General features: G+C 40.6%; 1 protein-coding gene across 7 annotated transcripts in view; it reads right to left on the bottom strand.

Annotated features, from left to right (window-relative positions):
- Positions 1–20,228, bottom strand: part of MET (MET proto-oncogene, receptor tyrosine kinase) — a 92,186-nt gene that overhangs the window by 22,739 nt on the left and 49,219 nt on the right. For 6 of the 7 annotated variants that reach the window (XM_062017693.1, XM_062017643.1, XM_062017678.1 and 3 more), the window contains 7 exons: positions 20,034–20,207; positions 14,635–14,795; positions 13,384–13,486; positions 12,878–13,014; positions 10,070–10,234; positions 9,113–9,212; positions 317–535 (listed from right to left, as the gene is read on the bottom strand). In XM_062017693.1, coding sequence (XP_061873677.1) covers positions 317–535; positions 9,113–9,212; positions 10,070–10,234; positions 12,878–13,014; positions 13,384–13,486; positions 14,635–14,795; positions 20,034–20,207 — 1,059 coding nt within the window. The remainder of the gene's footprint in view (positions 1–316; positions 536–9,112; positions 9,213–10,069; positions 10,235–12,877; positions 13,015–13,383; positions 13,487–14,634; positions 14,796–20,033; positions 20,208–20,228) is intronic. The other variant, XM_062017668.1, reaches the window with a different exon arrangement.

Below are 20,228 nucleotides of genomic sequence, written 5' to 3'. Positions count from 1 at the left end.
CCATGTCTAATCCTGCAGTGGTGAGGCATCTCATTGCAACCAGAAGCTGATGCAGTGTGGCCCTCCCACGAGGGTGAGGAAAGCCCCTCTTCCACCCCATCTGATGCCAGCAGCTACCCTGGTATATATCTTTCTTTCCAGCTCTGCAACTTTTCAGTTATGACAGCTAGGAGCTTGGGTGAGCACAGAACTGAACATCCTGCTCCCTCTGCCCTCGCTTCCTTGGGGCTTTTTTTATTTCATCCTGTCTGTTCCATGCTAATGCTGCTGATGTGTGCCTGCAAAAAATCAAAAATCTTATTTCAACATTTCTTACCTTAATTTCCAGAACATTTTGGTTGCCTCTTGAGATGAAGACTGGCTTTTCAAAATGCCTAAATACAGGGTTATTTACATAATCAAAATCAAAGTACAAGGAACTGACGCCATCAAAAATAAAGAACACTTTAGTTACAAAGGGTGGTTGGAGATTGAAGTCTTTCAGTGAAGGAGTTGCACAGCAGATAATCTCTGAGCTAGAGCGGTGGCTACACGCCTATAATAAAAAAAGAGGTAATTACAGTAAGTACGTGCATAGGAAGTCACCGATGAACATAACCGTTCTTTAACAATACACTTATATTGAAAAAATAAACACCAGGGGTCTTGTTCTTCTTTAACCAAAGCAAAATCCCGATCAGTGCTACACGGCATTTATTTAGAGCTGGGAGAAAAGTATAAAAACTTCATGTCAATGGTGTTTGCACTCTTGTTGAGGAAATGTTCAAGTAAACAAGCTTCCTGGCCTGATTGTTCACAGCACTTTTAAAGTAAATATTTTGCAGATAATTAATGGAAAATTATTTCCAAAGCCAAGGACCATCAGCAGGCTAGCCTGAGGTACTGAGCAGTCGGAATTCAGCTTACCCAGACTGTGTCAGAGGGACTACCACATGGATTTCTCTTCCTTTTTTTACTACTAAAGCAATAGCAAGTGATCAGAGAAGGTAAAAGCAAGGCCAGTGAATTCTGAAACAGCAGATAGCAGAGATAAAGCACTGTTTACCCACAGTGTAAGTCCCCATGTTTCCAGATAGGCACTATGAACTCTGTGAGAAAGCATTTTAAAGCCAAAGCCACTGTGGGATTCTGCGCCATGAAAGCTCAGCAAAGCGCATCTTCTTTCTAAACATGTGTATGTGTGTGTAAGGCCTCAGATGTGTGACATTCAGTGCCTAGGTACACAGAGGTCACGTGAGTTCCTCCTGGGAGCACTGACTGCGGGATGTGCCTCATGCAGTATCTCAGACCAGTGGGGATGAGACGCTTGCCCTCACTGCAGTGCAGGAGGTGCCTGAGAAGAGGCACAAAACCACATTGTCCCTCACTCTGCTGTTACTCCTCAGGAGGGCCTGCTCTGGAGGTACATCCCTGGGAAAGCTGCTGGTGCACCCCACGCTCCAAGAGCCGTGCTGGAGCATACTTTGTGCCATGGCGGTGCGAGCCCGTGTGAAATGTCTGGCCAGAGTGCCTCCCTCTATCCCACACTGCCTTGACACGGGACTCGTGAGAGAGATGAGGCGGACCCAGGGCCTTCCTAAAAGGATTGCTGAGTTGCAAGCATGAACAGAGGAGATTTATAGGCAGCCTGATCTGAAGCTGAGTTTGGGAAGTTTGCAAGGATGATATGAATCCTTGCTGACGGGGTTCATCCAACCTGAACCTGGACACCTGTATTGGAGTTAGTTGTCTGAACTGCCTTTAGAGTCAACAGAGGAAAATAGGCTCACCTAGAGTGGTATTCATCTGATCCATTTTATACAACAGCTTTAATTAGATTCACAGTGCTCCAGAAGGGAAAGTTTCTTTCTCTTGACTGTCAAGATTTGTATATGACTGATTATAATGTCAACAGCACACCTACAAGAATTGATGGGAGGCAGGGTGGGTGCTTGGCAGCATCACGCCAGTTGAAGAGTGGCTTGTTTGTGATTGTATCATATATTCCCTTCTCTGTGCCTCCCTTTCATGCTGCCTGCAGTGGATAAGGCTGAAGGACTTCTGGCATAAACAGAGTTGCTTCAGCTCCACTGAAGTATTTCTCTTCCAGCTGTAGAGAACTTCTGTAGGTAGCTCCCTGTACACTGAGCCCTGACAGCAGAGGTTTGGCCTTTTTAAAAAAAATACAAATAGAGTAGCTGACATGTGCCCTGGTAAGAATGGGGCTTGGCTCCTAGGCATCATAAATCTTAGATTTGTTCCACAAGAAATTTCCCTGGAAAACCAATAGTGCTGTTGGATACCTTTGTGCATACTGAGAAAACCAAAACCCAGATATTTTTCTGTTTTATTTTTCAAATTAAATTGGTTCTCATTATAAAATGCTGCCTGAAGGATCTGTAAAATTAGTTTACATTTGTCTCTAATATGCTAAATTAATGCAATGTAATTTTGCTGTTTCAAATCAGTGACATAACTGTTCAAGCTACATCAGTTATAAACTCACATTAGTTTGAAAAGTGGGATTAAATTAGCTATCTACAAATCAGCACTTTTTCTTATCACCACAGCAATTCATGATTCTGTGCATAATATCTGAAATCTTGAATCTGCCAAGGGAAACATTTTCAAGGCTGTAAACCTAAGCTCTAGTTTTAGAGCTCTGCTCCATGTCTGTGAGTTACATGGGTTACATGTGTGTGAGCTGTCAGTTCGGCACTCAGTTACGTGACCCGGTGCAGCTCTCGGTGATGTCAATGGGACTTGCTCCCATGTAATTAACGGTCCATTTAGATTCCTAGCATAAATTCAGAAGTATCTCATGACAACAAGGTAATCTGCAGGGCACAAGAAAAGGCAGAATTCAGCTCACTTTTCTTACAGTATTAGACTGTTCTTCCTCTTTTGAATACCTTGTTATACACCATTGACCATATTTCAGGCTTTGCTACATCACATGGATCTAGAAATTCATTTGAATCAGTATGATAATAAGATGCATCATTAGTATAATGGGTGATCAAGCCATGCTTCTCCATGATATATGAATATTTGTAAAGATATCTATCATATTGTGTCGATTCTAAAAAGGGATTACTAAAATATATATAATTATAAAACCAAATATGTCCCAGGTAATCATTATATTTTTGATTAATGTAAATTCATTAGACTTTTTATCTACTGTAGAGTAGTAATGTCCCTTAAATGAATAGCAGTGGTATTCATAACTTTGTTTGTGGCTATCTATTAGAATCAGATACTTTACTTTATCAGGCCGGTCTCTGAAGAGGAAGCTTTCAGAAAATGATAAAAATCTAATAATACTCTTTGGAGGGGATGCAATGTGACTGATTGGTAAGGTCAGGAAAAATCTTATTTGCAATGCCCTTATTGGTGCATGATTTGACATGACATTTTTACCTTGAAATTGGTTTTAGCAATTGAAGAATATGATGGTTTAGTTTTCAAGAAATATTGGATTGAGGATCTATAAGAAAAAAAACCTAATTCAATCTATTGCCTTCCCAGTTAAGATACTGCCTATCACCCAGCACCTTTAACTTTTATTTAATTAGGCTTTAAAGTACATTCACTTTAAAAGCTAAGCCTACATTCTTCTTGTGATTACAATCTACATCTGAAGACAGTAAGGAAGAAAAGATGTAAAAATTATGGAGCATTTCACAAGCATAAGTAAATACTATACCCCAAAGGGAATAATAATCCATTGCACAATGCGTATGACTCATCACTTAAAGGTATGTATTCTTGTTTCATTTGTAAAATATGACCCTTGAGGCAATTAATTCAAACCTGACCTACAGAATCTGAACTTAAGTGCCCAATGCATTTTTTTTTTGCATCTGATAAAACAACAGAAAAAGTATGAGGGGGAATCTCTGAGCTCCAGAGGTCTCCCAGCAGCTGACCCAGATAAGAGGAGCAGCTGAATGTGTATCACAGGATCTGTAGCAGTTAGAAGGGAGAAAAAGGGCAATTTGTCCTTTCATAAAAAGTAAACTTTTGGAGTTACAGTGAGGGATGAAAGATGAATGAGGTAAAGACAGACAAGGAGAATCTCCAGTGGTTTTTGCCAAAGGATGATTTCTCCATGGAAAGATGAGAATTCAGGTCCAACTTGAGGAAAGCCCATTCAGAAACCTTCAATCTAGGTGAGAAACTAAGCAGTGACACTCAAGCAGGGTGTCTTGAAGATCTTTCAGAGAATGCATTGCCTTTCGCTGCCATTGCAGGTAGTGTGACAAACTGCCCTAATGGATTGGTAGTATTTTTATTCTAGTAGTCTTCTCGATGAAGGCATAGGAGATGATACTTCCAGGCTATCAGATCATTGGACCAGAAGGTAGAGTTAAACCTCTTGCTCCTGGGTCTGTGCCTTTGCACAACATGACAAACACTGATGGGGAGTCTAAATTTCTCCCTGGGGTTGGAATGGTCAATGCACCAGCTATCACCACATCTCCGGCATCCTGGTGATTTCAGAGCACGGGCTTTTCCCTGACAACCCCTGTTGCACTCTTTCCATGGCAGCAGATGTGCATGAGATGTAAAAGCAGCACAAAAATAAAGGCCAACGATTTCCCTTTGTGAGAGAAACTCTTTGCTGTGCTGCTTTATTCCACAGGGTCAACACAGACACAGGATCCAATCTCTAGTGTCTTCAGATTGGTAGTCAGGAATAGCTTCAGTAATCACACACTCACTATCCACAGTTTCCAGAGAATTTCTTCTATCACTATTTAATAAATCTAAGGCAGACACATTTTGAGGATTATTATGAATATGAATTGTTCACAGATCTGTAAACACTGAAGGAACTTCAGAGTATTTTAAAATTCTCCTGTAATACAGCAGGAAATGGCATCTAGCAGTGAGCAATTTAGAAGTGCTAAAGATCATTCAAGAGACTACTTACTGAAGAAATAATTGAAAGTCTGTAGAAAGAGATGATCTTGCATAGCTACAGGGTCACTTGTTGCAGGTCATGCATTAAAAAGTGTTTCTCCCTAGTTTTTCAACTTTGCCTATCTTGGGACATATACATGGGATATATATCCAAAATAGTTAATGGAAGGAATATGAAAAATGCCACAGCAAGGGATCCCTGAGTGACCACTTGCTCACTGTTGGGGAACCAATGCAAAGTACAGGCTTTTTAAAGAGAAATATTGTCTTCAAGTGCTTCAGAAGCAGAAGAATCATCTGGCACAACTTACAGCAGAGGTTAGAAGACACTTAGTTTGTAAATAGGCTGCTGATCAAACACCATTCCAAACTTTGCAAAGCTTTTTACAGGCACAATGAGAAGTGAAAGGAAGGAACGAACTGCTTCCCTCTTTGTGCACCTCACACAGAAACTAGAGCAGGAGTGAGAAGGTTTGTGCATCCTTATGCATTGTCTAGAGCTGCCAAGAATTTACGCAGCACTGCCTAAATGCCTATGTTTTGTTGCTAACAAATAACAAATGGTCAAGAGAACTCGTGAAATAGAAATTAAAAAGTAACACGTTGCAAGTGTTGAAACATATGGTTCAATATGGTTCAATAAGCCTAGCACATTTTTTTCACTTGCTGAAATACCAAACCTAAAGAAGGCAAAATGTATTATTTTGACAGTGTTAACACAGAATGTAATATAAACACAAGTAGTGTGAATACAGTATTGAATAATTTTAAGGAAATATAAATAAACATAAAATGAAAATGCTGAAGCTTAAGAAAGGAATTTTTCCCTTATAGAAGAAAAAGTTTCAGAAATACTGAACTTCAGAAACTAAAGTTTAAAAGCTCGACTCAATTGTTACTTCTAAAGGGGGCTGCCATATTGCCCCTAAAACCTTTTAGTCTCAGTGAAAATACATTTCTTATGAGGAGCTGTTACAGAAAAACTCTTTTGCTAGTTGTACCACTCATCTCTTCCATTGGGACAGAAAGAAATGTGCAGAGAAAACCGAACATCTCAGGGCACATCAGCTATTTCTGCTCCCTGAGGCTGTGGGATGCAAAACATCCCCAACAGCTCCTGCTGCTTAAAGTAGTGACCCTCTACTCACACTGTGGGGTGCTAGGCTTCAATTAAGACTGAAGGAGTGAATTAAGGGTCTGGGGACAGACAGCTGACAGGAAAAGGTGAGATCTCTTTTAAATTGTGTACCATCAGTTTTAGGCAAATGGGAGTGGGTCTGAGAGGTCGCAGAAAAAATGAGCAGAGCTCTAGGAAACAACACTTATCAGGAGAATTTGGAGCAGTTTATTTTAATTGGAAAAGAGAAAGGTTGAATCACAATGTATTGCAAATATGTAAAATTAGCCAGAGAGGCTGGCAAGCTATTTGTGTCCACTGAGGGTTAAAGAAGAAGATAGCTAATTAGCAGCTAGGATTTGAGTTAATTATTAGAAAGAAGTCTTTCCAAACCACTAAGTAAGCAGGTAGAGCAGCTCTCTCCAAAGCTTGTTTACGCAAGGTTGTGAAATTTCTTTCACAAGGAGCTTTAATAACAGCCTAGACAAATATCTATCAGGCAGTGGTCTTTGCTTTGGCCACAGGGACATGGGCCAGGCCAGGTCTTTGTGGTCCCTCCCAGCTGCACTTTCCTTTGATGCTTTGGGATGTGTTTCAGGGCCGGCTTTGGTTTTCCCAAGAGCCAGAGTTTCTGAATGCTGACAAAAGCAGCTTCTTGGAGGAGACTGATGAGAGAAAACTGAAAAGGGCTTAAATAACCATCAGAAAAAATGACTCAGTTAGCTCTTCTCTTCCTAGTTAAGGAAGCTAAAAGATATATAACCTCAGCTAGAGGGTTTCTTGATCATTTTGGTTTGTATTGTACTGTTTGCCTGTGTTTGGTCTATTCAGGACTGCAACCTGTTTTGTCCTTTATAAATGGGATAGATGGTCATTGCAGTGCTCTGAATTCCTGTTGGAAATAAGTCCTCATCATTGCTTATTTTTGTAATGACTGGATAAAAGTGGTTTTTTTCACAATATTGCTCATGTATACGGCCCACAATCTCCAGTGCAGGATGAGGCAGGCTGCAGCCATAGGCATCCTCCACCAGTAACTTTGTTTTGCCAGTTAGAAATCTTCCTCTTCTCCCTAAGAACTAATATCCTTCCTTGTGAAATAAGCTCAAGGTAAAGACTAGTGGCAGAACAAATGGCAAGCTGACGGGCTGCGACAGAGGCAGTGAAAGCTATCAAGTGCCAGAAGCCTTTCATTTTAATAGAGGAAAACAGATTGTGTGGGCAGTGTCAAAGTATAAAAACTCTGAATTATAATCTGTTTGAGGTTATATTTCACCCTTTGTGTACAGCAGCTTTTACACTGGGGCAGATTCTTAAGAGATCAACGGTGGCAGGGGACAGATATCCTTATTGGAAAGGAGGGGTCAGACCCACTTCTTCTGTGTTGGCAAATGTCATGCACACCCCAACGTAGGAAAAGAAAAAGAACAAGGGAGATAATTCTGACTATCTGTGTCCATGTCTTTCTTCAATAACAGGTTAAACGTCAGGATGGCAGCAAATTCCTGCTCAAAAGAGAGGTTGCTCCCCAATATCTGGAGTAAACTCTCTAGTGTCCATTGCCTGGAGTTCTCAGTCACTTATGGAGAGAGGATTTAGTTCTTTAAAACTTCAGATTCTTTAAAATCTGTTGAAATTCTGAGGAAGTCCCAAATATTTGACAAGCAATGTATATAGAACCAGTACCCAAAGAGAAGCAATATTGCATATTCTCACAGGGGAAGGGAGAAAGTAAGTGCTCGATCTTACTTCTAAAGAAAGACTCCTCGAATCCACACAAAGGAAAAGCTAAAGAGTTGATTTCAGCAATGATCTTTTCTCTGTAAATCTTTCATACTTAGAAATCATCATGTTCACATGACTCAAAACCTAAAAATTTTGAGTTTGGTTGATTTCACCGAAATATTTTGCTTTCTGACTCATGGGTAAGGTGTCTTTTTGATAACATTGAACACTGTGTTACATTGCAGAGGAACTGATTTTCATCTTAAAATCTGAACCTGTTAAATTACAAGCCACATTTACATTCAGATGAAATTCAGGTCCTGACACTTACAACATTATACAAATTAGGATCATGAAGAATATTATGACCTTGAAGCTATAAGAGACTGTAAATTTGCAGACATCATGTTTAAAATGCTTTGAGCAAACCTCAGTCTAATACTTAAAATTCAATACAGGAAACGGTGTATGATGATCATTAGAAATAAGCTGAGAATATGAACAGCAGCATAGCATGTCATAAGGAGTGCAGGTCAATTTAGCTTCAGTTAGGCTAAACAGACCTTACAGGATATAAAAAATATTGTAGGTGCATGAAAAATGTGTAGGCAAAAGCTTAAAAGAAACAGTTCCCATACAGCTAGCCAGTTCCCGTATAGCTAGTGTAATCTTTGCCTTAGAAAAGTTAAAGTAGATGACATGGTCATATCTGAACACCTTATTTAGATTAGACACTATATTATTAACTCAGGCAACAAAAGAAGGCACAGATCTCTCATTGATCCTCTGTTCAGGCAGAGGTACCCATCTGCAAAATATCAAACCTTACTTTGTAGGCTTTCTGGTTGTCACATTGCCTATTGGGGCAAATCTTTCCTAATTTATCAAACCAGAAAGCCTTCAAAATAACTTACTTTTGATTTTTTATATTTACTTTTCTTTGATGATTGTTCCATATTCCTGTTATATCTACGGTAACTATGTGAATGTTTCCTACCTATCGCAGTAGTACTTGAACTTGTCATATAATCTGACACACCTGTATTGCGGTATTCTGTGTTTAGTCACTGAGTTTGCATTGTTAAATTGTAATATAAAAATCCTGTTATCAGATACTCTAAAAGACATATTTCTTTGGAAGAAGTTCCTTGGCAACTGTTGTTCCACCCCCAGCTTAACTTCAAATTTGTTGTTGAATTTTGCCTGTGCAGCGAAAACAGTCTGTACAGAAAACGCCAAGATTTCGGTGGAAGCCCCAAAGTTTCAAGGCAAAAAAATCTAAGTATTTTGACTGCAAATTCGGTGCTATTCACCACACGAAGACGACAAGAGAACAGATTGCCTTCTCCAGGACTGACTCACCACAGAGAAGTTCATTCCCAGTTTAGGTACAGTAATCACCATCTGAGGAAAGCACACGGAGTTCAAGTTGATCCCCTGAGCTGTGATAGTACTTCCACCACTAGGAAAAAAAAATAAAAAAGAAAAAAAAAGATGAGTAGGATAATGGCACATCTGCTAGGGTAATCTTAATTACAAATCATATTTTAGAATAAAAGACAACATAAACCCAGAATTGGAGATATATGAGGTGAATGCAAATACATAGCTCTGAGCAGCGAGACTATTTTCCTGGGAAACAAATTTTACACTTGCTGTAACAACTAATCAAATAGAAGAAAAGAACAATAGTTTTTAACATTGTGGTATGCCAGGATATAAAACAAATGTGTACATTTTAAAAGAGGGTGTATACTTGTACTTAGCATTCACTAACTTATTACTTTCAGTGGTGCTGAAAAAGGTGTCTTTTTTACTGCTGACATTTTTTTGGCAAAGGCAAATGGCTTGGATTAGAGTTACTGAGACTATAAATATGCCACTTAAAAACATATGAATACTACCAAACATATATATTCATCATATTTATGTAGTGCTGGATTTAGATTGTTTTAAAATCCATTTGGTCTCCTGAGTGCTGCTGACTTGTCACATTAAATGATTTTCCTCACTATTCAGTGTAATGCCCAGACACAGTATAGGAGACACACTTGGCTGTACATTTAGGTATCTCAGTCGGACATCACAGGTACGCTCAGCAGCAGCTGGGAGCTAAAGCACATAAAGAAATGAGGCACCCTTCCCCCTTCTCCACCTCTGAAAGGAAATGATCTGTCCTCTGCAACTGCACCATAATAGAAGCAATTGGCATGGCAGATAGAGATAAAAATGCAATTTCTTTTGATAGATTGTTGTGCAGCATAGCCATTCTTCTTCCATTCATTACTCTTCTTATTTCTGCATAGAACTTCTGCTCACCTAAGAAAAGATTTGGCCGGATGAATTTTTAAAACAACGGGGTCTTCTCTGTATGTGAAATGACTGCTCGCGTCTCGCGTGGCCTCGTCAATCCCCACCCTCACACGGTACTCCTGGGGGATCTGCTGCGCCGGCGTGTAGCACTCCACAGTGCTCACGGAGAGGCTGCAAGGACAGAATAAGGCCTGTTTGTCAGTGTTATAAAACACGCACTTGGTTTTAAAACACTGTCCTCTAGGGAGCCCCAACCCCGCCAAAGTATCCACTTGTGCAAAACCATCATTGATGCCCACGCTGGATGATCATATTGCAACAAATAAGCATGGAGTGTGGTAGAAACAGCAACACCGCTGCTTAGGCTCAAGATTCATCTTTATCTGATTGACTTGCACCTTGCCTGCTGGAAAGTGTTTTCCTAGTGCTGTCAACAGCCACGCTGGCCCCTGCACTCCACAAAGGCAACTTCCAGCCTGGAAAGTGACAGCACACTCCAGGTTTGGGGACAATGACTTGTTCTGCTGTAACCAAGGGATAATGTCTTTTTCTTTCCAATCCAAATGATTTATCCTGCATTTATAACCTCAAGAAAAGATGGGTGATGCACCAGCATTTCAGAGATGTCCTTCCCTGGGGGCACCTGCTGACTCCAGGTGCTGCTGAGGGGCATGCAAGAAGGGCAAGGAGAAGAGAGGAGAAGGTGAAAATTCAGGAAGAGCTGGCTGAATTCAGCACAAGAGCAGATTATCAGGGATATTCACCTTTCCCTTGCTCTTTCATGTTTGACCTTGGAAGTTTTCCTCCTACACTGAACTCCGTGGATGTTAAGGCAGCAGATGGGTGAAAGATCTTGAAGCTCAAAGCACACAAAGTGTGGCCATAGGGATCAGGGAACATCTGAGGCAAGGGTAATAAATGATTGGAGAAGCAAATGTGATGCTGCCAGATGGTTTCAGGAACTTGGGCCCAACCACATTCAGGACCCCTGCAAGTGATACCATTCTCAAAGGTTTGTCTCCAAATTAGACAAAAGGGGCATTTGCTGACACTTATGAAGCTTTCCAGGAAGGTGGGGTTCACCATGTCCTGCAGGGGTTAGTGATTTGTTTAAATGTATCTGGAAACTTTTTATCATCTTTTATAGGGGAAAAAAAAACAAAACTCAAACAAAAAAACATTGATCTACCTGCTTTCAGAACCGGGGAAAGCTGCCAGTGTAGGTAAGAAAATATGTGCCCTGAGAAACTGGCTTAGAGCTGTGTAAAAGTCTCCAACAATCTGGCTGGTAAGAAGGAGTGGTTCTGGGGATGCTTAGTGCATAAGCTTCAACTACAGTTCAGTATCTAGAGGTTCACCTGACTGAAGAAGGGATCTATCTCTGAGCTGGCTGTCATCTTTAACCCCCCCGCAAGGAGATGTCTCTCAAATGGATTAGACCAATCATTGCCAAAAAGTTCATTTATTTGTCCATTACTTGGCCAGCTGAGGTGATGACATCAATAAATGCCACTGTAAACTATTAAGCAGTCACTGAACAGATGTGCTGAAGATCTTGGTAGTGATTAAATATCAGACTTGAATACCTAAATCCCTGACTTGATTTAGTCAGACTTAGATCATTTGACCAAGAGCATACAATAAATCATTTAGCATCAAAGAAAAAAAATTAGCTGTCCTGACTTTGATGTTAACTAATAGATTATTGCTCCCCCACATTCTCCACTAAGACTTTCCACAAACATTAGGAGAGACTCAAAATTTATAGGAATTGCTGAACATTATGTTGCTGGAACACAGAGGGCCAGATTCTGCCCCTGGCTGCAGAGTTGACAATTCTGGAGCCACCATGCTGAACCTGAAAACAGGACCAAACAGGATTTGTGCCATGGTAGAATGGCTACCAAATTCAGAATGCTTGTCTGCCCATAATCTGATGGGATTCAAGGCACATGAAGCACGTCAAAGATTCTTGACTCAGCTCCTACAGGATCCAGTACAGAGACACAATAAATTCTGGCTTAATTCTCAAACCAATTTTTTATATATTTCAGGGAAAGTCTCAAACTGATGCTGCCTCTGATGTGGAGGCTATTCACTGATGGTAGCGCAGAAATAGCTGCTCCTCTGCACAGGATGCACATTCCCATGCTGCTCAGGTTTCCACTGAAGAAATCAGTAGGAAATGTTAACCTGCACCCACTTGGATGCTCACTGGGAGCAGCTGGATGAACAGTAGCTCTTGTTGACACAAGAGAGAGGGGTGAGCGTGTGGCAGTTGGGGTGACAAAAGTGATGGGAAATGGCACTTGCCAGTCCATTAGAAGCTAATTTGCTACTTCCCTATGCAACCCTTTAATGAGGTTAATGAAGGCATAATGGAATAAATAAGTCTTCTAGAAAACTGTAGTCCCTTCTAAGGAGCTTTCACACATCCCAAACTCAGAATGCAATGGAGAACTGGATGCTTACTGTAGCATCAGTTCTCTGATACATAACATGGGGAGGAGAGAGCAATGCATATTTGTGGTTTATTTTTACTCCAAGACACTTTAACCACAGAATCACAGAATCTTAAGGGTTGGAAGGGACCTTGAAAGATCATCTAGTCCAACCCCCCTGCCAGAGCAGGACCACCTAGAGTAGGTCATACAGGAACTCATCCAGGTAGGTTTTGAAAATCTCCAGAGAAAGAGACTCCAAAATCTATCTGGGCAGCCTATTCCAGTACTCCGTCACCTTCATGGTGAAGAAATTTTTCCTTAATCAAGCCATTTCAATATTAAAGGATCACTTTTTTGGTAAGTACACTACCTTTTCAAGGTGCATGGTTTCTCACCAACAAAAATTCTTCTGGATTTCCCACTGTTTAGGTATTTTCCAGCTACAGTTAGCAATGTTCCTCCAGATTTGGGGCCGTAGGTGGGAGAGATACTTGTTATTACAGGATTCTGAAGGGAGGTAAAAATAAGAACAGTGGATTGCTAAATTATTTTCAAATTGTGGTGTTTCCATGAAATAATAATAAAGCAAAAAGGAATACAGAGTTACCATACTGGATTGGACTCATAAGTCTCCTTCCAGTTAACCACAGAATCACTTGAACCACAGAACAGTAGGGGTTGGAAGGGACCTCTGAAGGTCATCTAGTCCAACCCGCCTGCTCAAGCAGGTCCACCTAGGTCAGGTCACACAGCAACACGTCCAGGCAGGTTTTGGAAACCTCCAGAGAAGGAGACTCCACACCCTCCCTGGGCAGTTAGTTCCATATTGAATCTTGAAGTTAATTTTCACAATATAGTTTTAATCACAATGCTTACCACATACGAAAATGTAGTGAATAGTGTTTTGCCAAGTCCAACAGAAACACTACTGGATATATTAAAACTTGGATTTTTTGCAGCAGGAACTATGCATTCCAGCCTTTGGAAAACAAGAAAAAAAGAGATGGGATTACATTTTTTTTTCTGGCTTGACCTTTTTTCTTTGCATTAAAATAGAGCCACTTCAAACTCATAAAAATGAAGGAACCATACTAAACAAATCATCAATCTATGTGTGTCAGTGACATTTCAGCAATAACTGCTAAAAGAACTGTGGTCATCTTCTTTAATAAACACTGTGGGGTTTAAACTTGGCCAGAGAAAATAATTTTAGTATATCAATTACATTTCAGAAATGAAGAAGCATGCAAGAGAAAACAAATACCTCTCATTCTATGGCTGAGTTGGTTTTTGGAATTTTCCTTTAGTGACAAATTTTGGCAGACAACAAGGTTAGAAAAAATGTATCGTACACACAAGTTTGTTGTATAAATTTAAGTATTACCAAAGATTTAAACTTTTGTGGCAGCATGTGCCAATGTATTACATTACATTTACACAGCCTTGTTTATGAGCTAGTCTCCTTAAATCACTTTGCTTGTGTTAAGACTGCTCAGAACAGCAATAAGGAGAGTGCTCAGTACTTCTGCAGGGTGATCTTTTTGCTGTTATATGTATGAATTGGGAAGATTTGCACATTGCTTTGGTAGTAGTCATATGCTTTGAACTAAGAGAGGGTATTTGTTGAACTTTCTACTTCTTTGAGATAACGTCTGGAATAACCTCTGTCTTAAACTTATCCCAGTATCTAAAATACTTATTTCAGAGGAGGAAGGGAGGTAGAGCTGAGGGTTGCAAGCCTCTGGATGATAAAATACCTGCATCTTCTCACACTTCTCCCTAGCAGCTTCACAGATCAGGAAGATGGAGGTGACATAACCAAGCCCAGCAGGATCCTGGCCAAAGGAACCTGCCCTCTTTTCAAACCTTTGAATAGTTTTGTTCTTGCCAGCTCCCACAGATGTTGAACAGCATTTCTCAGGCAAACCACAAAAAGCTGCTGGAGGAGCCATCAGCATTAACTAGATTCATTTGATGTCCACTTTGAGCACTTTTTTCTTAGCTTATCAAACCAAGGGATTGTTTCCTGTTTGAAATCTCTGATTTGGAGGTGTTTATACCGTAAAAAAATCCACACCACATAAAGAACATCTGTATAAAAGGAAATTAATATTTTAGGTTTCTTACTTGTTTTTGTTGCTAGATTTTGCTTCCAGGGCACAAATTTGACCTCCGATATGGACTACTGTATTTTTCAAATCAAATCTACTACTTTTGCTGAATCCAAAGTCCCATCCACACAGTGTCAGTTTTGTCCCGCCTTCTAAGGGAGCGCTGCTCGGGAGAATCTGTTAAAAAATATTGTGCTAGTTACATCTGGTTTCCCTGAACTTCAAATGGAGTTACAGAATGTGCAAAGGAACAATTTTAGAAAAGCATTTCTTCTGGTAGACTATGTCCTACTATTCATCTTAATTGTTCTTCACCTTTCATTTGTCACATTATGAGCTTTCCCTGACAGCAGCAATAAATAACAAAACCTATACTAGAAAGCTTTGAAGGATAGTGTTTAGGGGCACTGAACAAGCTGTGCATTGTAAAAGTCTTTTAAATCCTGCTGTTCTTGTCTTTCACATCTTATTTCTGGAGTGTAAAACACACAATGTACTTATTTTGCTAGAAGCTGAACACTGAACACAAAAAGAGTCCCAAAATGTCCATTTTTTGTTGGCTTGATGAAAGTCAGGTTCAGAGTGAAGTAGCTTCAAAGACACCATAATCTGATATTGCGTCGGCTGTGATAAAGTTAATGTGACTTCTGCTATTTTTGCCTTAATTCTTTTACATTTGGTCACCTCTAATTCCAAGTTAAAAATAAACTACCTCTCAGAAACACAGAGACAATCTAAAAAGGAAATGCTTTTTTTTTTTTTCTGTATATTGTAAATTGTCCTGTAAAATATAACAATGGTGGGAAAAATGTAGAAACACTATAGAAGTCTTACAAAACTCAGTAAAAGTACTGGTTGGTATTGCCAGTAGAAAAAAAAAAAAAAAGACATTGGTTCAAGGTTTATGGGGACTTTTAACAATACTGCATAATTTTGCAAAGATATCAGTACCACTTGGCAAACTACAGAGGATGAAAGAATAAATTTATACTTGTGGTCATAGTGCCTAAATGTCTTAAACTTAATGCTTTAGTGGTAGCAATTTTTGCCCTAAAATGCAATACAGCTGTGCCTTTCAAAGGACCTGACTTAATCTCCAAGCTGAGAAGAAAGTGTTTGAGAGATACTTGGCTATTATTTCATCTGGAAATGCAATAAGACAGCACATTTCTTTTCATCTCTCTTGTAGCTATACTTCAAGATTCTCACAAGTGAACTATTGTAGCTAGAAAAGCAGCTGAAGAATATTTCAAAAGAATTACACCATATACTCTATATGGGGAAATTTACTGCCCCCATTAGAAACCAGACAAAGAGTCTGATCTAAAATGCACTGAAGCCAGCATGAATCTTTCCCGTTTTAATGAGCTTTGAATTAGCTCTCAATGAGCAAAGAAGAGGAAACCTATGCAGGAACCAGACTTTTGCACAAATCCCATAAAAAAAGGAGTGATGCTCACACAGCCCCCTGACAAACAACACTGCAGCTAAGAGCGTGGAGCACTACTATACCCTGTGGAGTCTGTGCTGTTCCCAAGTTTAACTTTCCCTTATTTCTTTGGGGTATTTTTTCTGAAAAATCTGGATTGACTTCAGATCCTAGTGTTCCACTGTACTTAATATCTCAGCACACTATCTATTTTTGGAGTAACAAAACCCTAGCAGAAACTGAAATTGCTCTGTGGGGGTACAGGATGTCTCAATTATTTGTACAAGAATGCATTGACGTGTAGCATTTGAAGAGTTTGAAATGTAATCCATAAGTTAGCAAAATCAGGGCGTTAAAAGCAGGCTTCACAAAGCCACACAGAATAAAAATTTAAGGTGCTTAACTGGTTTTGCATGATCTTATCTGCTAAAAGAGACTTGTGATAGCAGCCCATGTGCTTTAATTGAGGGAGAGTAAAAGTATTTATGACATTATGCCAGTAAATTTTGGACCTCTAAGCAGATAGCAAAAAATAAATCTGTTCTTAAATTTTTGTATTTAAGTTCTGCAGAAATTCCCCTATAATGTTTTTGTTCACATTTCTTTAATTTTTGTTCCATTCAGTCTGTGTGATGAAACCTCTGAAAGTCTAATGTGGTTTCACAGACTTGTCCCTGGGAACACTTGACAGGAATGAATAGTGAACTTCCTGGACTTTGAACTGAGGCATACATAGGCATTTCCTATGTGCTTACATCGTGCAGGTAGTAACAAAAAAGTAAGCAAAACCCAAACCAGTTATAAATGCTATGAAATACAGGACTCGAAAGTTCTCCATAGCAAGGCAACACCACTGATAACAGGAAGCAATTCCCACTGCAAGGCCTGCCTTTCTGTTTGTCCCTGCTGCTCTTTGGACTGTGGGTTAAGCAAAAGAAAGTTAACTTTTCTTTTACCTTTTGGAAAAGAAATTGAAGTATTGTGTTTTCCTTTTGGATTTGTTGACAGACATTATGCTACTATCCACACACATACTTTATGAATTGTTGGAAGAAAGTATCTATTTATTAAAGTTTCAATGGCCCATTCGTTTTAATTAAGAGGCAAGAACATGTACAGGCCACATGTGAAATTTCCAGCAGAACCTCCAACCTAAACAGGCAGCAGAAGGCCTGATGTTCTCGATACGCCTGAGATGAAAGCCAACTAAAATGACTCACTTTAAAAACAACAACAAACCATGTCAGGTTTTAACCACAACAAAGAATGGAAAGGGAGACCAATTTATTTCTTCTTTTATGCCCTTCACCTTTTGGCGCGACCTGAAGGCCGCACGCAGATGCCTGCAATTTGTTCCAGCATGGAGTGATCTCCAAGGAGCCTCTCTTGAGTCTCCCGGCTTTCCTCGAGCACCGCTTGTCCAGATGACAAACTTTTTTTTCCCATTGCACACCACTCTGTGTAACAACCTGGGATAACTCTTGTTGAAGACAGCCAGCTAACACCCACTGGATTAGACTCTCAGAGAAGCTTGGTGTTGCCCTGCATTTACAGCTATTGTATGACCCATCTCAAACAATCTGTCCCTCTGAAAGCAGCAAGATATTAGGGGCGGGGGGATTGGACTGCATTTCAGATTCTATGCAAAGCAGGTCATCCTCTGTTTGTTAGGAACAAAACAAGCTTGTTTCTCATATTTTATGCATATGGGTTTAAAGACGGACCCGAAGATGATGAATAATCTGGTTTATAATTTTTTCAGTAATAATGTTAAATGTCATGGTCCAGTAGAGCATGAAATCTGTCTTAACAGCTAGCAATCCGAAGAGATTTAAGCACTCGGCTGCATTTTTTTCCTTACAAGCCCTCTAGAAGCAACTTCTGCCAATGTGAGCACATTGTAATTTGAGATTTACTTTAAGATCCATCAGTGCCACAGATCCATATTCATTACAGGGGTAGACTGGGCTTGTGCTGAGCAGGCAGAGCTGAGCCCTGTGGGGAAGGGGAGCACCTGGCCAGTCTCATGCCTGCTCCCACTGCCCCACATCCAAGGTGTGCTCCCCTGGACAAGTCTTCCCAATAACCTCATAGGGATTACAGAGATGGCCTTGGGGAAGTGCCTCTCAAGTCTAAGCATCCCTGCATTGGCTCCAGGCATTTGGTTCTTAAATCTGCTAAGTGCACACAGTCATCATTGAAATTAAAAAGGGCTATATGAGTTCAGCACCTCAAAAAATCAGAAACTAAGCAGTTCAGAGCCTTGGAAATCTTTTTTGGGGCATGGCACCATTGGAAAGTTTTGCCAAGAAAAAAAACTACTCATGCTTGAGCTCTAGGAAAGACAAAACAAGCTGTGCAGGACAGGTGAGCAGCTTGGGCTTGCAGAGGTGTATAAAAGTGTGTCAGGACTAACTCTCAGCATGTCCCTTCCAACTGGTGATTCATAGTCTCATACAAACCAAGGCCAGAGAGACTATTTGGACATCTAGCATAGTGTTTTTGAAGATTCTGTGATTCTGGAAATGTGTTCTTCTATCAAAGTAGAGTAAACTCTTCACATTCTGCATTAGCAAGGTTTTTACATCTCCTTTGCCCACAGGTAAGCAGCAACAGAAGGCAAGGCAAACACCCACCTCCCTTTCCTCTATATTGGGTTTGATTCCTATAATGCTTTGTTGTTTGTTCATTGAATTTTTCCTGTGTTAGTGTTAGATGTTGTATCTGATAGGTGAAAATGGAAAAGAAAAACTAAAACAATCCACCCTGTTGTATTTATCCTAGCAGTTTTGCCTGTCTACTCTTTAAAAAGTTGTCGTACATGAAAACATCTGCCTGGCTGAAAGAAATACATTATTTATTTTTTAAAAAAAAGTCTTTTGTCTCCTTTTCTTTCTGGCAGTTTAACATGTCAAATTTTCATCTCTGTTTATAAGCTGTATCTCCATGAAATAAAATGTGTTTTTAACAACACGGTGTAGTTTAAATGCACTAACAAAATGGCTATAACTGCTACCAGAAATTTTTATGCTTGTCCTTCCGTCAGTTTTCTAGTCTGTTAACTGCCCTATAAACCTTCTCCTTCACAGCTGTGTCACACTTCACATGGGATGATCCGGTTACACGTACAGCCGGCCAGTCCGAATCCTGCGTTAACCATAGCTAAATTAAAACAGGAATGCACCAGCATGGCTCTGCTTGTCCGTGCCATTCCCTTCTTGCACACTCTTGATGGGCTTTGTCCAGCTGGCAGCAGCCTCAGGCTGTCCCCTGCCCCACGGAGGGGTGCAGCTACAGAGGCTTGTCCTGGTCCTTGCTCCCTTGGTGGTGAGAGGACACATGGGAACAAGGACCCGGGGAGGGATGTTAGGAAAAACTATTTCCCCAGGGTTGACTGACAACTCTGTTGCAAAGCTTAGGTAGGGCAGAGACAAATTCTTCTCCACAGGGACAGGAAAACCCATCTCCCTTAAGACTGTCGGACAGATCTGTTGCAGAGATTAGGTAGGGGAGAGAGGGACTCTTCCCCACAGCCTTTCCTTGAAGACTGGAACCAGTACAGGGATGGGTGAGGAGTGGGGGCTGCAGACCTCCTACATCAGGTCAGGCTGTAGCAGCAATGAACAGGAAGTGCTTTCCTCCACCTCCTCCCTTTGAGAGAGGTCCGAGAGGAGGGGTGCTACTTTCTGTGACTGGCCTTTCCTGTCAGACTCCTGTCAGGCTGGCTCATGTTGTTTCTCCACCACAAGTGCTTTGCGGGGCCAAGATGGTCAGACAGACTTGTCCATGGTGAGCACCTGAGCCCACAGCATTCAGGGACAGTATGTGCATCCAGCCAGAGGCTTTATGGACAGTGGGGTTGAGGGAAAACTGAGGAAAGCAGACATTTCATTTATCATAATTGCACGAAAATAAGCAGAAAATGCCTGCAGAATGCAGACCATGTTTTTCTCTCAGAGATGAATGTGAGAAAGCCATCATTTTACCTCATAAACATTAGGCAAGCAGGTCTCCTGTGTCCAGGTGCTGGCGGAGCACTCGAGAGACCTGAGGCACTGCTGGCTGCACCAGCCACACTGCATGAAGGGAGGTGCCTGCAGGCACTGGCTGCAGGACCTGAAGTGCTGGCAGCCTGGTCCCATCAGTGGGATCTTCGTTACCTGTCGATGGAAAGACGTGAT

The sequence above is a fragment of the Colius striatus genome, chromosome 1, assembly GCF_028858725.1.
Source record: "Colius striatus isolate bColStr4 chromosome 1, bColStr4.1.hap1, whole genome shotgun sequence".
Lineage (NCBI taxonomy): Eukaryota > Metazoa > Chordata > Aves > Coliiformes > Coliidae > Colius > Colius striatus.
This window is presented reverse-complemented; position numbering and strand designations above follow the sequence as displayed.